The sequence below is a fragment of the Crocuta crocuta genome, unplaced genomic scaffold (assembly GCF_008692635.1).
Source record: "Crocuta crocuta isolate KB4526 unplaced genomic scaffold, BGI_CrCroc_1.0 scaffold243, whole genome shotgun sequence".
NCBI classification, from domain to species: domain Eukaryota; kingdom Metazoa; phylum Chordata; class Mammalia; order Carnivora; family Hyaenidae; genus Crocuta; species Crocuta crocuta.
In genome coordinates this window covers 2844299-2857251 of record NW_027529596.1, presented here as the reverse complement: position 1 = coordinate 2857251, position 12953 = coordinate 2844299, and the positions used below count along the sequence as shown (strand labels likewise).

The following is a 12953-nucleotide window of genomic DNA, read 5'->3' as shown; positions in this document are numbered from 1 at the left end:
ACTTTCATACGCATAATAATAACTGGACAATTCCAGTGTGCTATTCCCTAGAAGTCTAACTCAGCAGCCTTGAAGGTGGAGCATAAGAATTTTCAACTTAACAAGACTCCCAGTGATTTTATTTGAGTTAGTTGCAGATTATAAACTAAGAAATACAGAAGAGACATTTAAGACTTACTACCCAGTAAGCACTGCACAGCACTTTACATCACACACTTTTAGAACACGCGCTATTCCCGGCTCCTACCTGTTTCAGCATCCTTCGACCTGGGTTCTTCATCAGGAGGCGTAGATGGTGGCCAAACAGGTGGAGCTGGCCGGGGAAACTGCCCTTCTGTGTAATCCAGTGAGTGAGTGGGTTGGCTGACTGCAGCCCAGGTGTAAAGTTGATCTTGCTGTATTTAAAATTTTTAAATAAAAATAAAAAATAAAATGTAAAGCCATTTTAATTGAGTCATGAAAAAAATGAAGTTTTTTAAACTGTTACATTACAACATCATTTTTATCTTATATATACATATGCAGGTGTGTGTGTGTATACATATATATGTATATATAACATTATATATTATATANATTTTTTTATTTTTTTAATGTTTTATTTATTTCTGAGAGAGAGAGAGAGATAGAGAGAGAGAGAGAGAAAGAGGCAGTGCGAGCAGGGGAGGGTCAGAGAGAGACACACACACAGAATTGGAAGCAGCCTCCAGGCTCTGAGCTGGCTGTCAGCACAGAGCCCGACTCAGGGCTTGAACCCATGAACCGTGAGATCGTGACCTGAGCCGAAGTCGGACGCTCAACCAACTAAGCCACCAAGGTGCCGCTCTTTTCTTAAAAAAACAAAAAACTATATTTATCTATTCTGAGAGAAAAAGAGAGAGCCTGCACATGGGGGAGGGGCTAGCATAGAGAATCCCAAGCTGATTCCAGGCTGTCAGCACAGAGCCTGAGGCAGAACTCAGTCTCATGAACCATGAGATCATGACCTGAACTGAAATCAAGAGTTGGACTCTTAAGTGACTGAGCCAACCAGGCACATCTCAATTTATTTTCTATAGAAAAATCTAAATCTTTCTTTCGTGGTGGAGATTCCACGTGCATCTTCAAGGAAATATAAGATCAGAAAATCCGGACATTCAGCGAGCTCCATGACCTAGAATCTTTGAGACATTTGAATACGATGTCCCTTTAAAATCTGTTTAAACACTTGTGGCAAAGTCAAAGGACAGGCTGTACTTGGGCGCCACAGAACAATTACAGCTTCCTTGCTTCAACAACCAAAAACCTAGGAAACCGACTTCTCTTGGTTCCAGGCTGCAAACTGTTTGGGACTAAAACCATGAAAAAGTGAATGAACCTGCCAAGAAGAAAAGGGATCTTCTGGCAAAGGAAGGGCTTCCCAGCTGCAGATTAAGAGAGTCTGGACAGAATGAGAAGGCTCATAACTACACCTAGTGCCAGGGAGCAAAATGGAAGTCTCACAAAGGAGTCCACTTTGAGGCCTATAAACACCTTGGAAAACTGCTCATTAGGATTTCAGAATAACATGTTTGACCATGTTAACCATGTATATTTTGAGTGCATTTATGATGCATGCACTCAAGATGTACATGCCCTAGCATCTCTTCATGATATTTTCCTTACTTGTAGGTGTATTTGGCTAAGGCTTATGATCAACCTAAAGTAAAGCAAAGAGAATAACCGTACTGTAGAGGTGAAGAGCAAATTAAAACAAACAACAACAAGCATACGTGTAACCACTGGGTTGAGACTATAAAGCCAACGGAGTTAACCAAGGACAGGCATTGCTATTTCCATAATGCATTTAACTAATTAATATACAAAATTCACAAATTACTGTTTCAGGATAGACAGTAAGAGACAACGTGTAGATCTGTAGTTTAAGCTTTAACTTTACAGACACTGGCCCTAATTGAGAATTCAGATTCCTGGGATTGGTTAGTATTACATAAGAAAGGGTCACATTGCAGACCTGGCCAAGCATCTCAGCTTTCCATACTCTTTCAACTATTCATATTTTTCTTAATGTTCATTTATTTTTAAGAGAAACATAGAGCACAAGTGGGAGTGGGTCAGAGAGAGAGAGAGAGAGAGAGGGAGAGAGAGGTAGATACAGAATCCAAAGCAGGCTCCAGGCTCTGAGCTGTCAGCACAGAGCCTGACGCAGGGTTCAAACACATGAACCACGAGATCATGACCTGAGTTGAAGTCAGACATTTAACTGAATGAGCCACCCAGGCGCCAAATTCAACTATTCATATCTTGATCAACAGCAAAGTCTTTGCTTTTTAGCATACTGTGTATCAGAAATAGCTTTTCACTGGTGAAATTAGTAGTTTGTTTAATTAACATGTTAGAAATGAGATCTCATTAGTGAAACTGAAGTAACTCTGTATATGAGGATGGACAAAAATATCAGAGAATATCCTCATCCCTACAAGAACAGAATAAGACTTGGGGTGAGGGATAATGTCAAGGTTTGATGCCCTGACAGGGGTGTATTCAGCCACTGCTTTAGGAAAATGTTTCTTTGACTACTGCCAAATATTAGGCACAGAATCCTGCCTCCTTTGTGTCTGCAACACGTAAACCTTTCGTGGAAAGTGCAGTCAAGCACATACCCAGGTAGCAAGCTATACATTCCCTGACAAAGCAACTCCTGTCTAGAGAGCTTCATCGTCCTAATAACAGACCCACTCAGCCTCGGACTTGGTGCCATATGAAAAAGGCAACAACAACTAAGGGGATAAACATTTTCACGTAGGATTGCACAATTTACCAAAAAACGAAGTATGTTGAAAGCACTTTATAAAACTTCATATAAACAAACAACAACAAATTTGGTCAGTCCAGATTTTTAGCCACACTTCAGGATTTAATATATCACAATTCTATGATGGTAATCTCAAAATTCTTCCTTCATAGTAGAGCTCTACTAGCAGAAAATAAGCAAAACACAAATTTCTTTTATGGGTTTTTAACACCTACAAATACCACCTCTTCAACCTATCGTTTAAAATTTTCTATATGACTCTAATCCACCCACTCAATTCATCCCTCCATGTTCCTTAAATCAAACTTCACTCCACTACCATACCTCCCTAGCTCTCCTCATCATGGAATTTAATCTGTCAGTAAAAGTCTAGCTGAAGTCCCATTTGATGTGGACCACGCCTGCATCAGAACAATGATATAGCACCCTACCAGTCTTCATTTTGAGAAGTAATGGTATGCCATCCAGGAGATGGTGCAGTGAGAGCAAGTATGAAAGAGCAAGGATGGAAAATGATAAAGGTGAGAAAAAGAGAGATACGAACATACTAGACCACGAGGGGAGAATAAGAGAATGAAGTGATTCAATGAAATGTAATAATATCCATACCACAGGAGTTCCAGAAGGAGAGAAAGAGAGAGAGAGAAAGGGGCAGAAGGTTTACTTGAATAAATTATAGCTGAGAACTTCCCTAATCTGTGGAAGGGAGCAGAAATCCAAGTCAAAGAGGCACAAAGAACTCCCTTCAGATTTAATAGGAATAGGTCTTCTCCATGGAATATCATACTAAAACTGGCAAAATACAAAGATAAGTGAAAGGAGCTAGGGACAAACAGACCTTAAACTACAGGGGCAGACACATAAGGGTAGTAGCAGACCTGTCCAGCAAAATGTGGCAGACAAGAAGGGAGTGGCAGGAAATATTGAATACGCTGAATAGGAAAAATGTGCGCCAAGAAGTTATTGAGCAATGCTGTCATTCAGAATAGAAGGAGAGATAAAAGTCTTGACCAGACAAACAAAAACTGAAAGAGTTCATGACCACTAAACCAGCCCTACAATAGACCCTAAGGGGAACTCTGTGAGTCTAATGCTACAAAGGCTACAAAGGACCAGATACATCACCACAAGCATGAAACCTACAGATAATTAAAGATAAATCCCTGTCTTTCAATAATAATGCTGAATGTAAATGGACTAAATGCTCCAATTAAAAGACAGGGGGTATCAGAATGGATTCAATCTATATTCTGTCTACAAGAGACTCATTTCAGACTTGAGGACATCTTCAGATTGAAAGTGAGGGGATGGAAAACCATCTATCACGCTACTGGAAGTCAAAAGAAAGCTGGAGTAGACTTACTTATATCAGACCAACTAGATTTTAAACTAAAGGCTGTAATAAGAGATGAAGAGGGCATTATATCATACTTACGTAGTCTATCCCTCAAGAAGAGCTAACAATTATAAATGTTTATGCCCCTGTCCCTCAAGGAGAACTAACAATTATAAATGTTTATGCCCCCAATTTGGTATAACTCCAAATATATAAAACAATCACAAACATAAGCAATTTTATTAATAAGAGTATAGTAATTGCAGGGGACCTAGCGAATGGACAGATCTTTTAGGCAGAAAATCAATAAAGAAACAATGGCCTTGAATGATACATTGGAACAGATGGACTGGACAGATATATTCAGAACTTTTCATCCAAAAGCAGCAGTATACACATTCTTCTCAAGTGTACATAGGACATTTTCCAAGATAGATCACATACTGGATCACGAAAGAGCCCTCAACAACTATAAAAGAATTAAGATCATACCATGCGTATTTTCAGATCACAATGCTACAAAACTTGAAATCACCTTTGAAATCTTTTCAATCACAAGAAAAATTTGGAAAACCTCCACATGCATGGAGGTTAAAGAACATCCTACTGAAGAATGAATGGGTCAAGCAGGCATTAAAGAAGAAATTTTAAAAATATATGGAAGCAAATAAAAATGAAAACACAACAATCCAAATCCTTTGGGATGCAGCAAAGATAGTCCTAAGAGGAAAATACACTACAATTCAGGCCTATCTCAAGAAACAAGAAAAATCTCAAATACAAAACCTAATGACACATCTAAAGGATCTAGAAGCAGAACAGCAAAGAAACCCCAAGGCCAACAGAAGAAGAGAAATAATAAAGATTAGAGCAGAAGGGACGCCTGGGTGGCTCAGTCAGTTAAGCGTCCGACTTCGGCTCAGGTCATGATCTCACGGTTCGTGGGTTCAAGCCCTGCGTCGGGCTCTGTGCTGACAGCTAGCTCAGAGCCTGGAGCCTGCTTCAGATTCTGTGTCTCCCTCTCTCTCTGACCCTCCCCTGCTCACACCGTCTCTATCTCTCAGAAATAAATAAAAAGCATTAAAAAAAGANTGGAAGCAGCCTCCAGGCTCTGAGCTGGCTGTCAGCACAGAGCCCGACTCAGGGCTTGAACCCATGAACCGTGAGATCGTGACCTGAGCCGAAGTCGGACGCTCAACCAACTAAGCCACCAAGGTGCCGCTCTTTTCTTAAAAAAACAAAAAACTATATTTATCTATTCTGAGAGAAAAAGAGAGAGCCTGCACATGGGGGAGGGGCTAGCATAGAGAATCCCAAGCTGATTCCAGGCTGTCAGCACAGAGCCTGAGGCAGAACTCAGTCTCATGAACCATGAGATCATGACCTGAACTGAAATCAAGAGTTGGACTCTTAAGTGACTGAGCCAACCAGGCACATCTCAATTTATTTTCTATAGAAAAATCTAAATCTTTCTTTCGTGGTGGAGATTCCACGTGCATCTTCAAGGAAATATAAGATCAGAAAATCCGGACATTCAGCGAGCTCCATGACCTAGAATCTTTGAGACATTTGAATACGATGTCCCTTTAAAATCTGTTTAAACACTTGTGGCAAAGTCAAAGGACAGGCTGTACTTGGGCGCCACAGAACAATTACAGCTTCCTTGCTTCAACAACCAAAAACCTAGGAAACCGACTTCTCTTGGTTCCAGGCTGCAAACTGTTTGGGACTAAAACCATGAAAAAGTGAATGAACCTGCCAAGAAGAAAAGGGATCTTCTGGCAAAGGAAGGGCTTCCCAGCTGCAGATTAAGAGAGTCTGGACAGAATGAGAAGGCTCATAACTACACCTAGTGCCAGGGAGCAAAATGGAAGTCTCACAAAGGAGTCCACTTTGAGGCCTATAAACACCTTGGAAAACTGCTCATTAGGATTTCAGAATAACATGTTTGACCATGTTAACCATGTATATTTTGAGTGCATTTATGATGCATGCACTCAAGATGTACATGCCCTAGCATCTCTTCATGATATTTTCCTTACTTGTAGGTGTATTTGGCTAAGGCTTATGATCAACCTAAAGTAAAGCAAAGAGAATAACCGTACTGTAGAGGTGAAGAGCAAATTAAAACAAACAACAACAAGCATACGTGTAACCACTGGGTTGAGACTATAAAGCCAACGGAGTTAACCAAGGACAGGCATTGCTATTTCCATAATGCATTTAACTAATTAATATACAAAATTCACAAATTACTGTTTCAGGATAGACAGTAAGAGACAACGTGTAGATCTGTAGTTTAAGCTTTAACTTTACAGACACTGGCCCTAATTGAGAATTCAGATTCCTGGGATTGGTTAGTATTACATAAGAAAGGGTCACATTGCAGACCTGGCCAAGCATCTCAGCTTTCCATACTCTTTCAACTATTCATATTTTTCTTAATGTTCATTTATTTTTAAGAGAAACATAGAGCACAAGTGGGAGTGGGTCAGAGAGAGAGAGAGAGAGAGAGGGAGAGAGAGGTAGATACAGAATCCAAAGCAGGCTCCAGGCTCTGAGCTGTCAGCACAGAGCCTGACGCAGGGTTCAAACACATGAACCACGAGATCATGACCTGAGTTGAAGTCAGACATTTAACTGAATGAGCCACCCAGGCGCCAAATTCAACTATTCATATCTTGATCAACAGCAAAGTCTTTGCTTTTTAGCATACTGTGTATCAGAAATAGCTTTTCACTGGTGAAATTAGTAGTTTGTTTAATTAACATGTTAGAAATGAGATCTCATTAGTGAAACTGAAGTAACTCTGTATATGAGGATGGACAAAAATATCAGAGAATATCCTCATCCCTACAAGAACAGAATAAGACTTGGGGTGAGGGATAATGTCAAGGTTTGATGCCCTGACAGGGGTGTATTCAGCCACTGCTTTAGGAAAATGTTTCTTTGACTACTGCCAAATATTAGGCACAGAATCCTGCCTCCTTTGTGTCTGCAACACGTAAACCTTTCGTGGAAAGTGCAGTCAAGCACATACCCAGGTAGCAAGCTATACATTCCCTGACAAAGCAACTCCTGTCTAGAGAGCTTCATCGTCCTAATAACAGACCCACTCAGCCTCGGACTTGGTGCCATATGAAAAAGGCAACAACAACTAAGGGGATAAACATTTTCACGTAGGATTGCACAATTTACCAAAAAACGAAGTATGTTGAAAGCACTTTATAAAACTTCATATAAACAAACAACAACAAATTTGGTCAGTCCAGATTTTTAGCCACACTTCAGGATTTAATATATCACAATTCTATGATGGTAATCTCAAAATTCTTCCTTCATAGTAGAGCTCTACTAGCAGAAAATAAGCAAAACACAAATTTCTTTTATGGGTTTTTAACACCTACAAATACCACCTCTTCAACCTATCGTTTAAAATTTTCTATATGACTCTAATCCACCCACTCAATTCATCCCTCCATGTTCCTTAAATCAAACTTCACTCCACTACCATACCTCCCTAGCTCTCCTCATCATGGAATTTAATCTGTCAGTAAAAGTCTAGCTGAAGTCCCATTTGATGTGGACCACGCCTGCATCAGAACAATGATATAGCACCCTACCAGTCTTCATTTTGAGAAGTAATGGTATGCCATCCAGGAGATGGTGCAGTGAGAGCAAGTATGAAAGAGCAAGGATGGAAAATGATAAAGGTGAGAAAAAGAGAGATACGAACATACTAGACCACGAGGGGAGAATAAGAGAATGAAGTGATTCAATGAAATGTAATAATATCCATACCACAGGAGTTCCAGAAGGAGAGAAAGAGAGAGAGAGAAAGGGGCAGAAGGTTTACTTGAATAAATTATAGCTGAGAACTTCCCTAATCTGTGGAAGGGAGCAGAAATCCAAGTCAAAGAGGCACAAAGAACTCCCTTCAGATTTAATAGGAATAGGTCTTCTCCATGGAATATCATACTAAAACTGGCAAAATACAAAGATAAGTGAAAGGAGCTAGGGACAAACAGACCTTAAACTACAGGGGCAGACACATAAGGGTAGTAGCAGACCTGTCCAGCAAAATGTGGCAGACAAGAAGGGAGTGGCAGGAAATATTGAATACGCTGAATAGGAAAAATGTGCGCCAAGAAGTTATTGAGCAATGCTGTCATTCAGAATAGAAGGAGAGATAAAAGTCTTGACCAGACAAACAAAAACTGAAAGAGTTCATGACCACTAAACCAGCCCTACAATAGACCCTAAGGGGAACTCTGTGAGTCTAATGCTACAAAGGCTACAAAGGACCAGATACATCACCACAAGCATGAAACCTACAGATAATTAAAGATAAATCCCTGTCTTTCAATAATAATGCTGAATGTAAATGGACTAAATGCTCCAATTAAAAGACAGGGGGTATCAGAATGGATTCAATCTATATTCTGTCTACAAGAGACTCATTTCAGACTTGAGGACATCTTCAGATTGAAAGTGAGGGGATGGAAAACCATCTATCACGCTACTGGAAGTCAAAAGAAAGCTGGAGTAGACTTACTTATATCAGACCAACTAGATTTTAAACTAAAGGCTGTAATAAGAGATGAAGAGGGCATTATATCATACTTACGTAGTCTATCCCTCAAGAAGAGCTAACAATTATAAATGTTTATGCCCCTGTCCCTCAAGGAGAACTAACAATTATAAATGTTTATGCCCCCAATTTGGTATAACTCCAAATATATAAAACAATCACAAACATAAGCAATTTTATTAATAAGAGTATAGTAATTGCAGGGGACCTAGCGAATGGACAGATCTTTTAGGCAGAAAATCAATAAAGAAACAATGGCCTTGAATGATACATTGGAACAGATGGACTGGACAGATATATTCAGAACTTTTCATCCAAAAGCAGCAGTATACACATTCTTCTCAAGTGTACATAGGACATTTTCCAAGATAGATCACATACTGGATCACGAAAGAGCCCTCAACAACTATAAAAGAATTAAGATCATACCATGCGTATTTTCAGATCACAATGCTACAAAACTTGAAATCACCTTTGAAATCTTTTCAATCACAAGAAAAATTTGGAAAACCTCCACATGCATGGAGGTTAAAGAACATCCTACTGAAGAATGAATGAGAGAAGCAGGCATTCANCATTAAAGAAGAAATTTTAAAAATATATGGAAGCAAATAAAAATGAAAACACAACAATCCAAATCCTTTGGGATGCAGCAAAGATAGTCCTAAGAGGAAAATACACTACAATTCAGGCCTATCTCAAGAAACAAGAAAAATCTCAAATACAAAACCTAATGACACATCTAAAGGATCTAGAAGCAGAACAGCAAAGAAACCCCAAGGCCAACAGAAGAAGAGAAATAATAAAGATTAGAGCAGAAGGGACGCCTGGGTGGCTCAGTCAGTTAAGCGTCCGACTTCGGCTCAGGTCATGATCTCACGGTTCGTGGGTTCAAGCCCTGCGTCGGGCTCTGTGCTGACAGCTAGCTCAGAGCCTGGAGCCTGCTTCAGATTCTGTGTCTCCCTCTCTCTCTGACCCTCCCCTGCTCACACCGTCTCTATCTCTCAGAAATAAATAAAAAGCATTAAAAAAAAGATTCTAAAAAAAAGATTAGAGCAGAAATAAACAATATAGAATTAAAAAAAAAATAAACCCTAGTGGAACAGATCAATGAATGTAAGAGCTGTATTTTTGAAAAAATAAACAAAATTTATAAGTCCCTGGCCAGACTTCTCAAAAACAAAAGAGAGGCCCCAAATAGATAAAACCGCAAATGAAAAAGGACAGATCACATCAACACCACGGAAATACAATGATCAGAGAATACTATGAAAACTTATATGCCAACAAACTGGACTACCTGGAAGAAATGGACAAATTCCTAAATACCAATACACTAACAAAACTCAAACGGGAAGAAATAGAAAATTTGAACAGACACATAGCCAGCAAATAAATTCAATTAGTTATCGAAAATCTCCCAACAAATAAGAGTCCTGGGCCAAATGGCTTCCCAGGGAAACTTTTCCAGACATTTAAAGCTGAGTTAGTACCTATCCTTCTCAAGCTGTCCTGAAAAATAGAAATGAAATGAAATCTTGGAGACTCGCTCTATGAAGGCAGCACTACCTTGATACCCAAACCAGACAGAGACCCTACTAAAAAGGAAAATCACAGGCCAATAACCCTGATGAACATGGATGCAAAAATTCTCAAGAAGATATGAGCAAATCGAATTCAACAGCATATTACAAGAATTATTCACCATGATCAGGTGGAATTCATTCCCGGGTTGCAGGGCTGGTTTAATATTCGCAAATAAATCAGTGTGATATGTCACATTAACAAAAGAAAAGATAAGAACCATATGATCCTGTCAATAGATGCAGAAAAAGCATCTGACAAAACAGCATCTTTTCTTAATAAAAACTCTCAAGAAAGTTGGAATAGAAAGAACATACCTTACTGAAAACCCCACACATAATATCATCCTCAGTGGTGAAAAACTGAGAGCTTTCCCCGAGATCAGGAATATGACAGGGATGTCCACTCTCACCACTGTTATTTAACATAGTGTTGGAAGTACGTGTCTCAGCAATCACACAACAAAATGAAATAAAAGGCATCCAAATTGTCAAAGAATAAGTCAAACTTTCACTTTTCTCAGATGACACGATACTCTACATGGAAAACCCAATAGACTCCACCAAACAACTGCTAGAACTGATCCATGAATTTAGCAAAGTCACAGGGTACAAAACCAATGTACAGAAATCGGTTGCATTTCTATACACCAATAGTGAAACAACAGAAAGGGGAATCAAGAAATCAGTCCCATTTACAATTGCACCAAGAACCATAAAATACCTAGGAATAAACCTAACCAAAGATATAAGAGATCTGTATGATGAAAACTATAGAAAACTTATGAAGGAAATAGAAGAAGACACAAAGAAATGGAAAAGCGTTCCATACTCATGGATTGGAAGAACATATATTGTTAAAACGTCAATACTACCCAAAGCAATCTACACATTCAATCCAATCCCTATGAAAGCTGCACCAGCATTCTTCTCAAAGCTAGAACAATCCTAAAATTTGTATGGAACCACGAAAGACCTCAAATAGCCAAAGTAATATTGAAGAAGAAAACCAGAACGGGAGGCATTACAATCCCAGACATTAGCCTCTACTACAAAGTTGTAATTAGTTGTATGGCCAACTAATCTTTGACAAAGCAGGAAAGAGTATCCAATGGAAAAAAGACAGCCTCTTTAGCAAACGGTGCTGGGAGAACTGGACAGCAATATGCTGGAGAATGAAACTGATCACTTTCTTACACCAAGCACAAAAATAAACTCAAAATGGATTTCAGACCTAAATGTGAGACAGGAAACCATCAAAACCCTAGAGGAGAAAGCAGGAAACAAACTCCTTGACCTCAACCATAGCAATTTCTTACTCAACACATCTCCAAAGTCAAGGGAATTAAAGGCAAAAATGAACTACTGGGACCTCATCAAGATAAAAAAGCTTCTGCACTGCAAAGAAAACAATCAAAAAAACTAAAAGGCAACCGACAGAATGAAGAAGGTACTTGCAAATCACATATCGGATAAAGGGTCTATATCCAAAATCTATAAAGAACTTAACAAATTCAACACCCAGAAAACAAATAATCCAGTGAAGAAATGGACAGAAGACATGAATAGACCCTTTTCTAAAGAATACATCCAGATGGCCAACAGACACATGAAAAGATGATCAAAGTCACTCACCATCAGGGAAATACAAATCAAAACCACACTGAAATACCACCCCTTACCGGTCAGAGTGGCTAAAATGAACAACTCAGGAAACAACAGAAGTCGGCAAGGGTGTAGAGAAATGGGAACCCTCTTGCACTGTTGATGGGAATACAGAGTGGTGCAGCACTATGGAAAACAGTGTGGAGGTTCCTCAAAAAAATTAAAAATAGAACCACCCTACAACCCAGCAATGGCATTACTAAGAATTGATCCAAAGGATAAAAGAGTGCTGATTCATAGGAACACTTGTACTCCAACGTTTATAGCACCTCTTTCAACAATAGTCAAATTATGGAAAAAGCCCAAATGTCCATCAACTGATGAATGAATAAAAAAGATGTGGTTATATATACAATTGAATACTACTTGGCAATGAGAAAGAATGAAATCCTGCCATTTGCAACAATGTGGGTAGAACGGGAGGGTATTATGCTAAGTGAAATAAGTCAGAGAAAGACAGATATCATATGCCTTCACTCATATGTGTAACTTAAGAAACTTAACAGAAGACCATGGGGGAAGGGAAGGGAAAAAATTAGTTTCAAACAGAGAGGGAGGCAAATCACAATATACTCTTAAATACAGAGGGTTGAGAGGGGATATGGGTGATGGGCATCGAGAAGGGCACTTGCTGGGATGAGCACTGGGTGGTGTATGTAAGCGATGAATCACGGGAATCTACCCCCAAAACCAAGAGCACACTGTATACACTATACGTCAGCTAACTTGACAAAAAAATATATATTTAAAAAATAAAAATGTAGAAACCATTCTTAATTTTAAAAGCAAAGAAAAATATGTGTAGACAATACTCCTGGTATATCATCAGTGCCACCATAGACAAATCTGTTAGCGTTATGAAGTCTTGATATTCTTATCAGTAAATCAGAAAAAAACATCCGCCTTTTTGGTCTTTTTTATAGGACTGACATGAAGAAGGAGCAGAAAGAGCTATGAAAGACTGTGTGGAAAGAGCTATGAAAA

At 39.1% G+C, this 12953-nt stretch overlaps 1 protein-coding gene across 1 annotated transcript in view; it reads right to left on the bottom strand.

Annotated features, from left to right (window-relative positions):
• Positions 1–12953, bottom strand: part of FMN2 (formin 2) — a 433801-nt gene that overhangs the window by 271351 nt on the left and 149497 nt on the right. Inside the window, exon 9 of the mRNA XM_077761768.1 lies at positions 248–395. Within this exon, the coding sequence (XP_077617894.1) occupies positions 248–395 (148 nt within the window). The remainder of the gene's footprint in view (positions 1–247; positions 396–12953) is intronic.